Raw genomic sequence first — 18136 nt, forward strand, 5'->3', positions numbered from 1 at the left:
TATCAAATGAATATGTGACACTATCCTTACAAAAAGTTAACAAATTTGATCCATTCAATGTCATAATAGCTGAAGCTATTATAACTAGCAACTTCATTCACCAGTAGTCATTGCATTGGACAGGGTTTATACTATCAAAAGTAGAAGACTTGTTGGGTCTCCTAAAAAATTAAAAACAAAAAGGGAAACGAGATTACCTTTAAATTAATTTTTCAATATTTATTTCCAAAACCAGTTGATATAATATGTTGACACTACTTTTTTAACAACCTGTTAGTCTTTCCACTGATCAACATTTTCTTGCATTTAAAATCAGCAAAATGATATATAAAAGAGTTTTTTTTTTATACTATCTCGGAATCAAATTTGAGATATGAAGAATTCTCATTACAGAGTATTTAGAATTAGGCCACAGTTTTCTTCTAATTTGTACCTCCATCGTGTCTCAAACTGTAAACACACTTTGATTATTGTTTTTCAATAATAACTTATATAGAAAAGTGATGTTGAACTTATTGTTTGTTGNCATCACTTCCATGTCTAAAGCTTTCCATTAATAATTTTACTAATGATTATTAAACAAGAGATTGTCTCATCCTGAACCTAAAAAGGATCAATATCTCCATTAATAATTTCGTACAGAGCCTTTTATACATTACAAAGGCGTAGATTAATTTTTCATCACTAATTTTTATCAAATCACCATCAGAAACTAACAATACTGTGCCTCTAGCTTATAATACATCCACATAAAAGGAACGGGGTTGTAAACCATCATAGATATCAACATTTAGAAAACATATAGACAACTCAAATAGTAGTCCTTCTAAAGGACAAAAGAAAATAAACAGCTAAAGCTTCAACCAATCATAAATATGTTCGAAATATAACTTTTTATAATTACTGATATCTTCTAACAATAAAAAAAAAATATATTTTTTGCCTCTGGCAATTTATAGAGAAGAGAACATTCTATCAAGTTAAGCTTCAGCAGAACTAACCTAATCAACCAGAGACAGAAGAATTGGCAGTACTACATTGTATATTGTCAGTAATATCTTGGAAAAGTAAATATATACAGAAGTTAGTGATTAGGACTATACACTCCTACCAAGAACCTAGAATTCTTAAAATTTTAGCCTTCCTAAGAAATAAAAATGAAAATATGTCTAAATTTCCATTTAAATAATCTTGTAAGGAGAAAATAGACATTTAAACTTAAATGCAACATAAGACAGTATCCAAAACATTGCATTGAAAAGAAATGGATGAATTACATATCATGCACGACGTTTACTCAAACGCCATGAATTTGGCTCGTGGTATCTATCATAAAGTGGCTCAATTCGCTCTTGACGCTTCCGCTTGCTCATCTTTGTAGGATCTGCTACTTTGAAAAATCTTGGAGCCAGTTCAACAAGCCATTTGGGGTCTATGACAGTCACCTCACGCATATACTCCTTAGTTGTCATCACAAGCTCATGATATATGACCCAGTCTAGCTGCCTCTGGAACAAAGCAGAACTTGGATGGATATACACAGGTTGGTTCTCAACTAGAGTTCTGTATCCTTCCTGGGGATCCTTTCTGGCAGCGTGAAAAAAGAAACCAGCAGTGATAGTCTTCCTTACTTTGGTGAAGTTTCTTCCAGCACTTACAACATCCAATTTGTACTTATCCATAATGGTGAGAAGTTGTTTCCTGACATCCTGTGCTCTTCTCAACGATCTAGATTGCACAAAATTCTCAAAACAGCAGGGCCCAGAAAAATTCTTGGCTTTCCAAGCCTCATAAACAGCAAGTAGTGTCAGATGATCACCCTCTGGCTGGAAAAACTTTGCCCTCTTCTGATCTGCTTGGGCTTGCTTTTCCCTTGGCCTGTAAAAAATATTACCAGTCTGGATCATGGCAATTATGGTTAAAATCTCATCACTGCATCCAAGGTCGACGCTGGCAAGCAACATCTTGGACAAAGGTGGATCCNAAGGAAATTCTGCCATTTTCCTCCCCAATTTGGTCAGAAGGCCCTCTTCATCCAATGCTCCTAGACTGTAAAGCTGCTCCATGGCAGAAATCAGTGCTTGAGGTGATGGTGGATCCATAAAATCAAAGGACAGTAGATCATTTATCCCCATTGCTTTCATATTAAGTGTAGTCATCCCCAGATTTATCCTTTGAATCTCAGGAATTGTAGTGGGAGACATCTCATTCCTGTATGCACTCTCAGTGTAAAGGCGATAACACTTCCCAGGTCGAGTACGCCCTGCACGTCCAGCTCTTTGTTTGGCTGATGCTTGTGAAATTGGAGTTATTACCAAAGAATCAAGACCTAGCTTTGGGTTATAAACATTTTGCTTAGCAAATCCAGGATCAATTACATAAAATATCCCATCAATAGTCAAAGAAGCCTCGGCAATGTTAGTAGCCACGACCACTTTCCTTTTCCCTGGAGGAGCAGGTTCAAATATCCTAGACTGCATTTCACTAGGAAGGGCACTATAAACCGGTAAAATGATCAGCTCTGGAACATTCTTACCTAATCCCTTCATTCTCTCGTATAGAGATTGGCAAGCAAAATCAATCTTCTCTTGCCCAGTCAAAAAGAGAAGAATGTCTCCCTCGGGCTCTGTCAAGTGTATCTGTAGGACAGTTATTAAAGATGCATCTAAATAATCACTTTCCGGCTGTTTGGTATAAAGTATCTCTACAGGAAAAGTTCTACCAGGAATTGTAAAGATGTTACAGTTAAAGAAATATCCTGAAAATTTCTCGGCGTCCAGAGTAGCAGAAGTGACAATCAATCGCAATTTGGGTCTTCGCTTCACTAGCTGCTTGAGCAGTCCAAAAAGAACATCAGTATGAATAGTTCTTTCATGGGCTTCGTCAAGCATTATAACAGAATACTGTGACAGATTCTCATCTACCAATATTTCCCTAAGAAGCATACCATCTGTCATGTACTTGATAACAGTATCTGGTCCAGTGCAATCCTCAAACCGAATGGCATAACCAACTTCTTCTCCCAATCTACAACCAAACTCTTCTGCTACTCTCTTTGCAACTGACATTGCAGCCACCCTACGAGGTTGAGTACATCCAATTTTTCCTTTTGTGGTATAACCTGCTTCGGCAAGATACTGTGTGACCTGAGTAGTCTTACCCGAACCAGTTTCTCCAATAACAACCAACACCTGATTATCATNCACAGCCTGAATCAATTCTTTTTTTAACTTGTAAATTGGCAAACTCTGCCTCTGCTCTTGAATAGAAAGCTTCGACCTTTGCCCAAAGGTAATTGTTTTCCCATATGCATCCTTCTTCCATTCTGGCATATCATAGGCTGATAAACCAACACCCCTAAGCTCCTGGGCAAGATGCCTTTCACCTGACTCTGGCATAGGGTCTTCCCAAGGCCGATTGAGATCCTTCGGAATTGTATCAAGCATTGTCCGTTGTTGCTCTTCTCGCACTTCCTTACGCTCCTTTATAAGTGCAGACTGAAGTGCAGCAGCTCGACCCAGAGAACCTTCAGATTCTTAAAAATCTTAACAGGAGACATATCCATCGAGTATCTGCTCTGCCCTTGCAAGAATGCGGGTTCATCCTCATTCAACTCAATCTCAAGCTCCTCCTCAGCTCCTTCCTCTTGGTACAGCAATCCATCTCCCTCCTCGTCTTAAGTTGGATACTCTGAAACACTCATCACACCTGAAGCAATCAACTGTTTTGCTTCCCATCTCTCCGGTGAGCTCATTCGCTTCAGAGGTCTCCGTGAAGAACCAACATCATCTTCTTCTACAATCCTGATACCTGAAAGACCTGTCCTGGTAACCGGTCCATCCCTTGAACCCTGCGGATTCATCCTCAAGGCATCGTCCTCGGAGCTCTTCTTCAACTGAAGGAGATCCTTACCTGTGTGCTGATCAACGTCCCTCCTGGAAAGAGACAACTTCTGAACGGAAACTGAGATCACCTTTACATAAACCTCCTGGTCGCGCTTAATTTTATAATCTAAAACTTCCTAACACTTTGAAAAGAAATTTTATTTACTTTTTACTTTTTTTAATTATATTATTACTAGTTTTTATAGACTTTGTGAGAATAAGTTGATAAGAGAGTATCATTACATTACATGTACAAAGAGATCATAATTATTCTCTTTAAAGTGATGGAAACATTTCAACTAGACACAATGTTAGAATTAAAAAATTTCTTTTTTTAAACTTTACTCAATTATTAATATTTGTTTATCAATTTGTTCCTAAAAATACGAATGTAATCATCGTCGATAAATAATTTGAAACGTATGGTGTTCCAATATACTTAAAGTTAGTTGTTTTAAAACAATTATATATGAAAATGAGATACTTAAAAATACATAGGTTTGATAAAATTCCAAGTCTTTCATAAATTTAGGCAATTTAGTTCTTATTAAATTTGTTTGTTTATTGAGTACTCAAAATGTTTGTGACACCCGGGCACTGACGAGTGGAAGGGGCACATGGACGAATCGATTTGGCTGTATAGGTATGGGACTATACAGTTGAAGGATAGTTGAAAGGAATTGATTTGGCTACCCATATCACCACAATGCATTTACTTTTCAGTAGCCTAACCCATAAGTTAAGCGTGCTTAGTCTAGAGAAATTCTGGGATGGGTGAGGGAAGTTTTTCCGGAAAGTGTGTTTGTTATTATTTTTGTTTGTTTAGATTTTAAGATTTTGTTTGTTATTATTTTTCTTTGTTATTATTCTGTGTATATAACTGATAGATTAGATAGAATTATAACTAATTCTGTTATAATTTTGATGTATAAATATTTAGAATCAAGATAATATATTGTTATTCTTTTTCCTCTTTATTTTTCTTTTCATAACAGCGCTAATGCAGCCATGCTTTTGTTTGAATAAATATATAGCTCTGCATGAAATAAGAATTACAACAGAAGCCTAAATAGTTTATTTTACTGAAAGTGTTCATTTCAGTTGTAATTTTTTTTTCATTATTAACGAATATTTCCTAAATTAGGTCTAATCTATTTTAGAGATTTGAAAGACATTTTTTCAAACAATTTTTTTTTTGTTTTAAGGTCACTGTTATTCAATTTATTTTTAAAATATATTAATTCATTCATATAGAAAAACTTATAAAATGATCAGTTTTAAAGAATGTAATTCCTGTTAAAAGTAAGTTTCGATCATAATAAAAGAACGTATCTCTAATCCAAAATTTTAACAAAATAAGTTTATATATTTATAAATTTTCACTTTAATGTATTATTTAATTTTCTCATGTGAGATTTAAGTTTACACTCACATTTATTTAATATAAATGTGTCATATGTTAAAATGAAAGGAATTCTAAAATAGAAAATGATCTAGATTTTAATATGTACCAAATCTAAATTTTTTACACAACTTTTTTAAATGGTTCAACGTCAATTTAACTAGAATAATTAAATTAATTTCTTTTACAAAAATAAAAAATCAATTGGATAAAAAACAATTGTATAAACCAAAAACGAATTAAATATTTAATATAGAATGTAAATTATTAATTAATAAAAACTCCTACTTCATTTAGTTGTGGGATTGGAGAACCACAGCTACTTGTGAGAGGATTTCTTGGTGAAATTTTGCAAAACCACTATTATTTATTGGGGGTTTTCAAAACCAACACAACTTACTAAGGTTTGCAAAACCATCACTATTTACTGAGTTTTTATAAACCGTCAGTAAGTACTGGACTTATATCATTATTCATTTTAAACTAAACATTACCGTGTAAATGTAACTATAACAGTGTTCACAGTCTCATTATAATTGTTATAATAATAATAATAATAATAATAATAATAATAATAATAATAATAATAATAATAATAATAATAATAATAAGAATAATAATAATAATAATAATAATNATAATAATAATAATAATAATAATAATAATAATAATAAGAATAATAATAATAATAATAATAATAATAAATTTTTTTATTAGAGTGTATAATACAAATATGTATAAATATAAAACTAAAAATTAGATCAAAATGAAAATTACATATTTAGTAAAACATGAGAATTAAAGTCGCAAAAAAAAAATGAATTACGCATTAAATCAACCAAATTACAGTTGAATTGATTTTTATATAAACATTTATATGCGAATTTTCTTACAAATAAATTTAATTTATAAGCAAATAAAAATATTTCCATAAAAAATAATCAGAAAAAGCTCTTATAAATTAAGTGATGCAAATTTTTTTTTTTAATTCATTAAAAATAGCCCTCGTTTTATTATTTCATAAATATTTTCCATATTTATCATAATTTAATTAATTATTTAGTCCTTATAATCGTACCAAAAACATTGTGTTCCTATACTTAAAAATAATATATTTCATTTCTCTTTTATATATATATATATATATATATATATATATATATATATATGAACTATAAAAATTAAAAGTGAAAGCATTACACATACAAAATTCTCATATGTTGCTCCGCTTCAGTCAGCAGTACATTCACCCGATAGAAAGTGAAAATAAAGAAAATGTCACAATTTCAATATTATAATAGTAGATATCACAGGAGATTGAAAATCATCCAGCAGAAAAATAATTTCTTCTGTATATTCACAAATAAAAATTAAAAAAAAAATCCCAAAATAAGTTTAACGGAGTTTGGATATATCAGGCATCATAAATACTTAATAAAAATATTATTATTTAACATAATTTTTTTTATCAAAAATGACAAAATTATAAATCCTTTAATCGTACAACTATTAAATCCTCTATATACTTGCAATGGGAAAATATATTATCTTCTAACATAAGTATATTACATTCACGAATTCTTAACCGTATGCAAATTGTTTTACAAAAACTACAAATCCTCACATAATATTTTAGGCAAAATCTGCAAACTTTCTCATCATATGAATCAAGATTCATGTATTCTTAGATGTGGTACAGCCCTCTGGAGACTAATTTGACCAATTGTCTTCAATGTATTCAGATTCTGAATCTGGCATATTTCATGTGAAAAAGAACTCCACAATATAAAAATTCCACGAGTTTTGGCAATAAATTGGTATAAGCAAGACATTACACAAGATAATTTGATTTTAAAATTTTATGGTTTATGCATAATTGGCAATAACATATGTATTATTTAGTAGTTTAACATGAATATGTATAATTTCATGACATCTAATGTAAATATTTTTTATATTCGTAACATGGTCAATAGGTCTAATATCAATAATCCAAGAATTTACCTTTCTTGCCTTGTTGTGTAGATGGCTCACCATTAGCAACACTGATTTGGTTGATTTTCATTTCAGATGTTAGAAGAAATTTTACAAGTTGTTGAATTTGTCCATCAGTGAGAGAGTCATTATTTTGATTGACCACAATTTGATGATGCTTCAGATCATTTTCTTCTATAGCATGATTGAAACTATTTTCTGCACCAATTTCGTTGACAGCGTTCTTGTTCTTTTGTTTCATCGAATAATATCCATCTGCAATGTGATACAATTTGTGAAAAGATCTACCTTTACCTCTAACTCTACCATGAGGTTTCCGTTGTTGTTGATGAGTGCTATCAGTATGAAGTTTTACATCAGAACAACTACTTCCATTTAGTTGTCTTTCTTGATGAAGAATGAGCGAAAAAACTTTGTTGATTTTAGGCAAAGGTTCCATGAGAAGAATTTGAGTCTTAACATTTGTATATAATTCTTCTAATCCCTTTAGAAAGCACATAACATACTCTAATTCCCTATAATCAGTGTCAATCTTATTCACATGACAACGACATTTGATGTTACACATGACAACTACATTTGATGTTATGTTACCATCATGTTGCAACGTTCCCAAGCATCAAAGATGGGTTCATTTGGTGTTGGTTTGGTGATATCACCATTGATGAATTTCACGATTGAGGAGAATTTATGAGAAAACCTGTTACCAACTACACTGATATATGGAGCGTGGACATTTTTCCCAAACACTTGTTGTGTGCCTTCTTTATTATGGTATGAACCAATTACACCTTGGGCTCTGTAAAATTAGATTTAATCAGTAATCTGGTTAATATGATAGTAGCGGATTAAAGCGCCTTTCCACAATAAAGCATATGACAACCCCACTACATCATGACCACCAATATATTCAATGTTCTATGAGTCAACATAATTAAATGTATTAGTTAAATAAATTAGTAAAAAAGGCATTAGATGTTGACCATATCATAGATAGCAGTAAGATCAACAAATCAACTTCCATGGATTGTTTTAACATTTAAATATTGAATGAAATGACCAATATGGTTATGCGTAAAATATTCAAAAGATAGTTGTGTTGTGGATTGGTTGTTCCGCTTGAGTGACTAGTGCACTCACCCAATTGAAAGTTAAAATACAGAAAATGTCACAATTTCAATATTATAATAGTAGGTAGTGCAGGTTCAAAATCATCCAAGGAAAAAGTAATTTCTTCTTATATATTCACAAATAAAAATAGAAATAAAATCATGACATAAGTTTTTAGGCGTTTAGATGTTATCACAAAATGTAAGAGCATAAAAAATATGAAGCAAGAAAATTGATAAAAACCCTAACCTTTTTCTTGGCCCAACAGACACAAACAATAGAGTTTCTTCTTGCACCTCTAAACCTTTTTTCTTGCACCCCAAACTTTTCTATATTTCCATAATAGTCTCTTTGACTTTGACTAACAGGATAAAAAATAATTATTTATTTTCCCTCATCAACCCTCGCCTCCATAGCGCCATATAACACCTTCTCTTCCTGTGCATCCCCACAATCACAGCCACAAAACCACAACGCACTGTCTTCTTGCCGCAGCAGAGTTTAATTTATTTTTAGTTTTCTTACTGCTTATTAATGGGAGTAATTTGTGTTTGAACGAAATTTTAAAACTTTAAAATTTCACAAAAGATAAATTCTCAACCCACCTTTTCCCATTTCATAGTTTTCAAAATGGATTTATTTAGTTTATTGTAAAACATAAAATATTCAGCTTGAATTTTTTAAAAAATAAATGAATTTGATTGAAGTTTAGAAGAATCACATTGTTACATATTTAAGAAACTTGATTGAAGAACCCAGAAAACAGTTAAGCCATTTGAAAACAACTTGCTTAAAGAACCCAGAAAACTGCTCGAATTTTATATATAGATGGATGGAATTTTGAGCTGTGAGGTATGTGTTGGAAAGTGGCGTGACATCAGAGTTTCCCCACCATAAAGGTGCCATGTTTGATGCAGTAGTGAAGGTAGGACCCCATATTGTACCATGAGCATGAAAAGCAAGAGGGAATCAGAGGGGAAAAGAGAAAAGCAATTGCAGTAATCGATTGGTTTCTTAAACCAAGGAACAAAAAGTGGCAACCATTCCAAAGTAGAATATAAGAGCATCTTAATACATGGTATAATCATCACTCTTAAAGCTACTTTAGACCCATTGGCTTCCCGTTCTCTTTCTCTGCATAAATTGCGCTCCAACTCTCTCTTTTTCTCTTCATCTCACAGCAGCAGTAAAACCAAGATGTGCATTGCAATGCCAACTCCAAATGACCCAATCATCACCTGCACTCACCCACACCACAACAACACAATCCAACTTCCAATCAGTAATGCATCAACCCCACTTCTCATGTCAAAATAACCACATTCATCATTTAGGTGCACCAACATAACATAACATTTATGATTTATGTTGTATGTTTCTTGCCGATATACCACATTTTGGTACATGCATAGATACGAACTTTAGGTGCATTAACTTCAATTAAAAGACAACAGAACGATAATGATTTTTGTGCACTTTTGTAGCTATTACACCACATTTAGGTACGCAGATAGATACACATTTAGGTGCACTGACATCAATTGAAAGACAGAATAACATTTATGATTTATCTGCACTTTTGTAGCTAATTAATAAACCACATTTAGGTGCACTCACATCAGTTAAAAGACAGGATATATAATATTTATTATTTGTGTGCACTTTCATGGCTGATGACCACATTTAGATACACACATTTAGCTGCACTAACATCAATTATGCCATAACACAACATTTATGGTTCATTTGCATGTTGCAAATACATCATTAAAGACACTATAAGTAAAACACGCATGAAAACATTTAGTTGGACTAAAACGAACCGAGAAATAACCAAGGTCTTAAAAAGAAAAAAAATATTTTAACACAGATATTTTTATAATATTTTAACACCATACATATATCATTTTATCATTAATTATTATTTATTTATTAGTGTGCTGATCTACTTTCAACCTAATGAAAAAAAATGACACCATAATTTTATCCTTTTAAAAACTGTCTGTCAGAACAATTTCAGTCACAATATTAGTGATTTCTTTTTTACTTTACAGTCACCCATCACTATTCTAGTTATATTATATCAACATATTTATCTATAGTTTTCTGTAATGTCAAGAATTACATGTTTTGTAATAAAATTATGACTACAATAGTAATTTAAAACCTCAAAGATAGCATTATGGTAAAATGTAAATCATGTTCGCGGGTGCAGTTTCTTCGTGTTTCATGATATTGGAAGAAATTGCAGATAAATATAACTACTGTTGCTAATATTGCAGTCTGACTGCGGTTGCAATCACTCCAAAAACTAGACATTGGGGTGGAAATTGCAGCTGGGAAGCTTTTTTCAAAATCTTGCACATGGTCTACAATTTATTGTTTGTGCAAACTAAGGGAAAGTGCAAGACACAGAAACAGCAAAAATAGAAACACTGCACATTAAATGCGTGGTTGCTTTAGTAGAGAGAAAGAGAAGTATGGTATGGGCACCTGTCCTTGATGGCCAGAGGTGGGTATGGGGCGTATGGTGGCAGAATCAACTTCACCGGTAGGCAGAGGAACCGCAGGATTGCTGTTAATGAAGGGCATGCCACCTTTATCTGGCACTAACGGAACTGTCACCGGTGAACCTGCTTGTGCTTGTGGTGCTGGACCAGGTGAAGAAGCAGCTTGGTGTGGACGAAAAGGCCACGGAAATGAAGGGGAAGATGGTACCTCTCCACCAGAAGAAGGAGCTGGTGTTGCCACTGGAGAAGGTTCTGGAACCATTGCTGAAGAAGCAACTTGTATGGCTAGCTTTTCAGAATCTTTGCATGCCTTGAGTGACCCATTGTGGAAGGTAAAATAGAAGAAACCGGGTCGTGATGGATGCCACTGAAAAACATTATCTTGGTTAAGGAAATTGGAAAAGTTAACGCTGCTGAAAGTAAAGAATGAGGCTTTAAGGGTCTTACCGTGTAGGGGTTGGTGAGAAGAGTGGCTTGGGTGATATTGCAGAGATTGTAGGCTTTCTCGTTCTTGAAAATGTAGAGGTTGAAATGTTGTTTGTGCTTGAAAACTGAGAAAGAGAAGAGGCAGAGTAATGTTAGATGTTAGTACTGGAGATTGTTATACATTGTTTATGTAGATTCCAAATCTGGGTGTTGACACTTACTGATGGAATCACCGATGGAAACTGTGGGGTTCTTCCACTCTGAAGATCCGTCTACGAGAATTGTGGCTGAATGTGAAAGCTTGAAGAGGGAAGGTAGGAGAAGGAGAAAGAGAATGGGGAAGTGCATTGTGATGAATGTGGTTTGATTTCGAAGGGAGACTGAAATAGGGTGTAGTATTTATTTCTGGCTCGGCTCTTGGCTCTCTGGGTAATTATGGAATGGCAAAAGAAAAAGGATTTTGAAAACTGTGTTTGATGTGGAAGAGAGAGAGAGAGTGTGGGGAAGGAGACTGTTAAATTGTCAGGTGTGTTTGGCTTTTTGATAAGGAAGAGTTTGAATGGGTGCCAGACATGGGTGTTGGGAAGGGGGTGCTGATATTATTATTTTACAGAGCAAAAGGTTGTGAGATTTTGTTTCTGAAAAATCTAATCTCAAAATTGTGGCAAAAGAGGTTGAAAAAATGGACAGGAACGCAATCACTAGGAAGTTTTTTGGGTTCTGAAGTATGATGATGGGGATTATAATTCTAAAATGATTAGTGCTGTGATTATAAACCTGCAGTCAATAATGTAGTCAATTCTGATTTCATTTTTCAATTCAAAGAACCCCTTCTTCTTGGGTGCTGAGAAAAAAAAATTGCCTTTCTCCTTTACCCCTTTTATTTTAAACGAAGTTTTGCTCCCTTCTTTCTACAATGCAATGTTTTGATGCAATACCGGGAATAAAGTTTTCAACAAATCCTTTTTTTTCTTCTGCTTGAATGCTAACAATTTTCATTGGTTATAGAGATAGAAAAATAATAATAATACAAGTTTATAGTAAAAGGACTTGGCATTTTAATTTTATGTAAAAGTGTTATCCTTTTTCGGTTAGATGTAAATTAATTTTTTGAGATTTAAATCGTTTATAACAAATCAATAAATAATTTCTGGATTATGGAACTAAATTTTTATTTTTATTTTTTTTGGAAGCTGGACGTGATTTTTAACTTCTTTATATTACATTAGTATAATATAACTCTTCTCTTACCATCTTTCTTATATCCATAATACTTTTTGTGTATAAGTGTGATATCATATCAATCAAATAAGTTACAACCAAACAAAAACCTACACTCCACAATTACTTGGAGAATGGAATGCTAATAATATACTATATTAAATCTATGCCTAGAATGTATGGGTCTCATGAAGTATTGGATAAAGATACTTTGACATTCAAATTCTAACAAATTTTTTACACCGGACACATGTAATAAGCCAATTGGTCCGTGTGCTTCAATTTTTTAAACATTAAACACACTTATCAATTGACTTATGACACATGTTCGGTGTCAAAAATTTGTTAGAATTTGAGTGTCAAAGTATCATTGTCCGTGAGTATTATAATATGTTCTTCGTTGTCACGCTTCCTCTTATATTACAAACACTTTTTCGTTCGTTTTATTTTTCTTCTTTTGTCAATACATGGTCTATATAACATCTTTGAAGCTGTTTATAAAAGTTGTTTTAAAATAAAAAATATTATTCTAATATAAATATCAGAAATATGAATTATTTAAAATTAAAAAATGCTCATAAATTAGAGAAAGTTGTTTATTTAAACAACTTTTTTTTTCAATTTATTTGTTTTCAGTATCATATTGAAATAATATAATTTTTTGTTTATAGGTAATTTTACAAACAGCTCTCATTAATACTCTAAAGGTATAGAAGAGAGCGAAAGAAATTAAGAATGTGGAATATTATAACATTTGCAAAACTTTTTTATCAACCACGTGATTCATTTTCTTTTTAAACTAACTGATGTGTCCCCAAATATCATTTATCAGTATATCCTCTTACTGTTAGAGCTCTGAACTCCAGAGTCCTAAAGTTTTACTGTGACTTTAATTTTTAACATTGACACTTGTGAGTAATGTTCTTGGTGTAAAACGGTACAACAATTGCTCTATGGAAGTAGGGACAGTAAAAAACATAAGGCTCCATGTCTTTCCCTAAGGTGGCAGCTTTGCTTTCATTTAATCTCAGCATGTGGTCCAACATACAGATAACGAGACCACAAGGATAGCAACGACAAAGAGGAAGCATCATATTTATTGTCTTTGGTCTATTTAATATTTTCTCCTCATTTGCCCCTCGCTTCTCAAGAACTCTGTCAATTTCTATAATCATTATAATTAACTTCGGTTTTCTAAAAGAGGCCTACGGATAAAACAAAAAATGAGTTACAATAGAACAATAAATCATCTGAGTCAAGAGGTATTTTGCAACAGGATCAGGTTCTCGAGACTGAAATACTCACGCAACTCGGGACGTCAAAGATTATCTTTCGCACACACAAAAGAATTTTCCAACTGTAACGCTTTTCCAGATCGCATTAACAATTCCTATATACTTTTCTCCAAATAAATATGGTCTGAGTGCATGACTAGGATATATACTCATCTACAGATCCCCCCCTTTGCTATCTACTATTACACATTGACACTCTGCATAGGGGAGAGAGACCAGGATGTCAAACTCATATCTAAAACTACATGGTCCAACTCCATATTTCTGTTTTTACACCTATGAATAAGTAACTGCTGTTTCTCACGCAATAAGGAATTTTCCTTGCCCCTCCCGGTTCAATTCCTTCTATCTATTTCTTCATATCATTAACCAAGATCGCCCTTGACACTAACCGTTAGGCTGAGAACTATCATTTAAGACATGATGATTAGTTTGGTCCTGTTATTACTTCCCCACCACCGATGGGACTAATTCAGTAACTGTCATGCAGCTGCACCACTAGCAAATTTTATCTACCACTGCAAGGAGCGAGCCCTACGGAGTATACACGGTGGCTTTTGTTTCTGCGCTACAGGGAGTACTTTTTCCATTAGCTGCCCAAAAACGCCAAGGTCAGTCGTAATCCAATCACTTTCTACAGCCAACATTTATTCTATAAACACACACTTTAATATAACAAGATAGCAAACAATCCAATCTACAAGCTTCATGAAACAACACAACTACGTATAATATCATCATACTTGGCAGACTAGTTTTGTTACATTGCATCTCTATTAAATCATTATGAGCACTATCGATAATAAATTCAGTATGAGCACTGGGTTAATTTTCTATATCTTATATCATATACAAACAACCTTCATAATCCAATAAACCGTGTTTGTATTCATGATTAATTACCAGTTATGTTTTCAGGCAAAATATCTAGAAGAAATATTTACCAATAACATATTATACCAATAGCAACCTGTAACCTTCAGATAGAGTATCAGCAGAGAAAAAAATGCCTTCAAAGCAATATGCAAATTATTATCATAAAAATTTTCACCAAAAATGTCCAACGCTTACTAAGTTCATAGAACAAATCAGTACCTGCTTGTACCTCTCTTTTTTCCTCTCGGCCTGCACAATAAAATCTTTAGTAAGAGATTAGATGATAAAAATACATAATATACTCTAAAGCTACAAAGGCCGATGGACAACAAGAAATGAGACACACAAAAGTAGAACTTGTATTACAGGCTACACTCAAACCCCTTACAAGTTACATCCTCTGTTTTGGAAATACAGTCCAAAAGGTGGGCTGTTTGCAACCCAAAATGCTTGAAGAAACATTCCAAATTCAAACGTGTTAGCAGTGAAAACAAGACCCGAAGCAAGTGTTTAGGGAATAAAAATCAGAACATCATGGCTCAGGTCTAGATAGAGACTGAATTCTGAGGCAGAAATAGACATTTTCCCATCCCAACAATGGATTTCTTGGTTGATAGAGGGCAGACTCGATATTACAGCTTGAAGATTATACACGGACCCAATTCTGTGAATTTCAATCAACAATGTACCATTCCCGCGGCCCATGTTTGTAACTGGAAAAACGCAGTGCCATTGCCCACATATCACTAATTTCAGTGAACAATCAATGAGGGAAACAGTGATATTTCAACATAAAAAATAGTACAAGCATTCTTAACAATGGGCAATGGTAAACATATCTGTTTATAAAAACCAGTGAAGTTATCACACTTGTATGCAAAATAGTAGTGGTAAGATTACAACATTTTGTAAAAATATATTGGTGTAAAAATCATACATAAAAGGTATACAAAATTATTTCTCAAAATATGACAGAAAAAATCTTCCCATATCTAAAAAGTTCAAGGCGAGCATCAAATACAATGTCAACAAAAAAGTGGTGATAGGTTAACCACAGTTTGTTTATTACTAATATCAAACCTATCCCAATTTTGTACGCGCATCTAAAAAATGTGAGACACTTGTCTACAATATAAGAGAGAGGGTAAAAGTGATTACAATAGGATCATAATTGTAACAGCATTAAAGCAACTGGGAGCACAATCGCACAGACATTTTATTCCAATGATAAGACAGCCTCAACTACAAAATATTCATGGCTTCAGAAACATTTATTGCAAAACCAGATGCCAAAAAACAAGACAGATTATACTTAAGCAAGGATGACTTCAGGTGTGACGGAATGAGAAATAGAGAATAACACTGTGAACCCATTTATGATGAGAGCGAGAGAAAAATATGACCTGCAAGCGTGTTTACGAAAGGAAAGTCCATCAATGCAATCCCAAATATTAATAGATAGCAGCCAACAGCAAGGTAACGGAACCAGGTCAGGGAACAAGACCAGGCCAAAAACCCAATCAATGATCAGCCAAATCAAACCAAAAACGAAAAGTCAGCACTGGAAGGGTTTCAACTTTCAAGTTCAACACATAACAAAACTTATTGTCTCCTGCAATGATTACAAAAAACAAGTAGCACGGCTAATGAAACCTGAAAGTACCCCCGGGACAAAACTTCAAAACAATGAAAACTAAAGCACCTTTTCCTTCAAGAGCTTGTCGTTTTCCTCCTCTAGTTTCACTGCCAAGGACTCTAATTCCACCTGGTAAGCCTGGAATAACGAATTCACATCACAACCAACAACGAAAAGTCAAATACACTGAAACAAACACACACATATACCATATCCACATCACTATAGATACCTGCTTGCGTTCCCGAGACCTAGCAGCAGATTCTCTGTTTTTAATCATCCTCCTCTGTCTCTGTTGCGCTGCCTTGTCCAACTGTTCCAAAACGGGACGTGCTCTCTTTCCTCTCCCGCCTTCAACCACCTCCACGCCGTTCCCGAACCCTATGACGGAGCCTTCCACTCCATCCTGAAACGGCGTCGCGGCGAGGAGGGGATCAAAGGCGAAGACGCCGCTGCCAAGCCTCTCCGTGAGGGGCATTGGAATCTTCATGTCGCAATCGACTTCTTCATTGTTGTCATCGTCGACTGCACCGGCCTTGGCGAGGAAGTCTTCGAGAGTCATCATCTCGTCGTCAGGAGCCTCCTCCTTGCATTCGCGGCGGTCTCCGGCCACGATCTCCCGCCAGACATCATCGACGGTCTTGGGGGCGGCGGTGACGGCAGCGTCGGAGATGGGGATGAAGTTGGTGGTGGTGAATTGAGGCGTGGGAGAAGGAGAGGAGGACTCTGAGTTCCGTGAATGGGAAGAAGCCATTAACTTGGAAGATGCCATCAATCAATCATTCAGTGCCTCCGTGTCTCTCTCCTAGGGTTTTGGTTTTGGGATTTGCAATTTGGAATTTGAAAGTGAACCAAGTGAGAGTGTGCAAGCTGCTGAGTAGAAACCCCCCAAGGCCTTGTCGCGTGGGCTGTTTTTGGTTTTACTCTTCTTCTTCTATTACTCACTCTTTTCTTTATTTAAATAGACTATCATCAAAGTCACTTTAGTTACTCCTTTTTACTTTTTAATAAAATACCTTCGTATTGGGCATTTTCACTGTAATTTATTTTAAATTTAATTAAATTTGTCTTTCGTTTCAGTGAAGAGATTGTGCCTCCCAAAGAAGCAAAAGGAAAACTGCTTTCATTTTCGAGGTCGCTATGACGAAGAAAGAAATTTGTTTTGATTTCAATAGTGTATTTCTTAGTGAATATGATTATTATAAAAAATTTTAGAAAATATTGTATGATATATTTAATTGCTTTTTTATATTTATTAAAGTAAAATGGGTTTTATGCAAAATGTAATTGGGAAAGATATATTTATGTGAATTTTATGAGATTGAGGTTATAGGTCCCCAAAGATTTTTTAATCAATTATTGTATTAATATTTAGGTTAAAAGCTCTTTTTGGTCCCAATTTTGGTTCGGAAAATTCGTTTTGGTCCCTTAGTTGAATTTGTGTTCAATTTTGTCCCAAAGAACGAATTTAATGTTCAATTTGGTCCTTTTTAGTAACTCCGTTAAAATTGTTAACGGCAACGTGTCCAGCTCTGCAACTGCTGAGTGAGGTGTCAGTTTTTTGTTGACTGAGAAACCTTTTCAGTTGGAATTAGGATTTTTTTTAAAATTTAAAAGGGCAAAGTGGGAAAAAAAGAAAGACTTTCTTCTTCCTGTGAAACCCTAATTCCTCTAAATTGAATCGCCAAACTGCATTCAAGTGCAATAATTCTACATTACTGTCCTTAAATTCACCTTCATTTGGCTTCGTCGGTTCTGAAACCAGAACTTGACTTGCTTAT

The 18136-nt window shown here is 34.0% G+C and overlaps 3 protein-coding genes across 7 annotated transcripts; all 3 read right to left on the reverse strand.

The window, feature by feature from the left end:
- Window positions 1-1034: 1034 nt before the first annotated feature.
- On the reverse strand, window positions 1035-3923 carry LOC106772331 (probable pre-mRNA-splicing factor ATP-dependent RNA helicase DEAH5). The gene has a single exon (XM_014658693.2). The coding sequence runs from the start codon at window positions 3444-3446 to the stop codon at window positions 1281-1283; it is 2166 nt and encodes a 721-aa protein (XP_014514179.1). The 5' UTR covers window positions 3447-3923; the 3' UTR covers window positions 1035-1280.
- A 5452-nt stretch (window positions 3924-9375) lies between these two features.
- On the reverse strand, window positions 9376-11903 carry LOC106772332 (uclacyanin-3). Its single transcript, XM_014658694.2, has 4 exons — window positions 11549-11903; window positions 11349-11452; window positions 10885-11268; window positions 9376-9629 (listed from the first exon to the last, which is right to left on the reverse strand). Exons 1-4 carry the CDS (start codon window positions 11673-11675, stop codon window positions 9567-9569), a joined length of 678 nt encoding a protein of 225 aa, XP_014514180.1. The 5' UTR covers window positions 11676-11903; the 3' UTR covers window positions 9376-9566.
- A 1994-nt stretch (window positions 11904-13897) lies between these two features.
- On the reverse strand, window positions 13898-17303 carry LOC106772444 (G-box-binding factor 4). Of its 5 annotated transcripts, none has more exons than XR_002669413.1 (5): window positions 16588-17303; window positions 16422-16493; window positions 15878-15961; window positions 14939-14968; window positions 13898-14436 (listed from the first exon to the last, which is right to left on the reverse strand). XR_002669413.1 is itself a non-coding variant. In XM_014658845.2 (4 exons), the coding sequence occupies exons 1-4, from the start codon at window positions 17125-17127 to the stop codon at window positions 14356-14358; spliced, it is 723 nt and encodes a 240-aa protein (XP_014514331.1). In that variant the 5' UTR covers window positions 17128-17301; the 3' UTR covers window positions 13898-14355. The 5 variants fall into 5 exon arrangements, 2 of the variants coding, with proteins under 2 accessions (XP_014514331.1, XP_022641288.1); XR_001376587.2 differs by lacking the exon at window positions 15878-15961 and adding an exon at window positions 16123-16331 and having other exon boundaries at window positions 16588-17302; XM_014658845.2 differs by lacking the exon at window positions 15878-15961 and having other exon boundaries at window positions 16588-17301.
- Between the last annotated feature and the right edge of the window lie 833 nt (window positions 17304-18136).

This window comes from Vigna radiata, chromosome 8 (genome assembly GCF_000741045.1).
Source record: "Vigna radiata var. radiata cultivar VC1973A chromosome 8, Vradiata_ver6, whole genome shotgun sequence".
NCBI classification, from domain to species: Eukaryota; Viridiplantae; Streptophyta; class Magnoliopsida; order Fabales; family Fabaceae; genus Vigna; species Vigna radiata.

Bases quoted from the DNA above. Each gene is read 5' to 3' on its own strand.
- LOC106772332 (XM_014658694.2), bottom strand. From the start codon at position 11,675: ATGCACTTCCCCATTCTCTTTCTCCTTCTCCTACCTTCCCTCTTCAAG. The intron at 11,453-11,548 runs GTAAGTGTCAAC...TCTCTTTCTCAG, and splicing joins TTCCATCGGTGATTCCATCA to TTTTCAAGCACAAACAACAT. The intron at 9,630-10,884 runs GTGCCCATACCA...GGGTGAGTGCAG, and splicing joins CCTCTGGCCATCAAGGACAG to GTGATGATTGGGTCATTTGG.
- LOC106772444 (XM_014658845.2), bottom strand. From the start codon at position 17,127: ATGGCATCTTCCAAGTTAATGGCTTCTTCCCATTCACGGAACTCAGAG. The intron at 14,969-16,421 runs GTGCTTTAGTTT...TTTATTGTGCAG, and splicing joins ACAAGCTCTTGAAGGAAAAG to GCCGAGAGGAAAAAAGAGAG. The intron at 14,437-14,938 runs GTACTGATTTGT...GTTTTTGGGCAG, and splicing joins AAAAAGAGAGGTACAAGCAG to CTAATGGAAAAAGTACTCCC.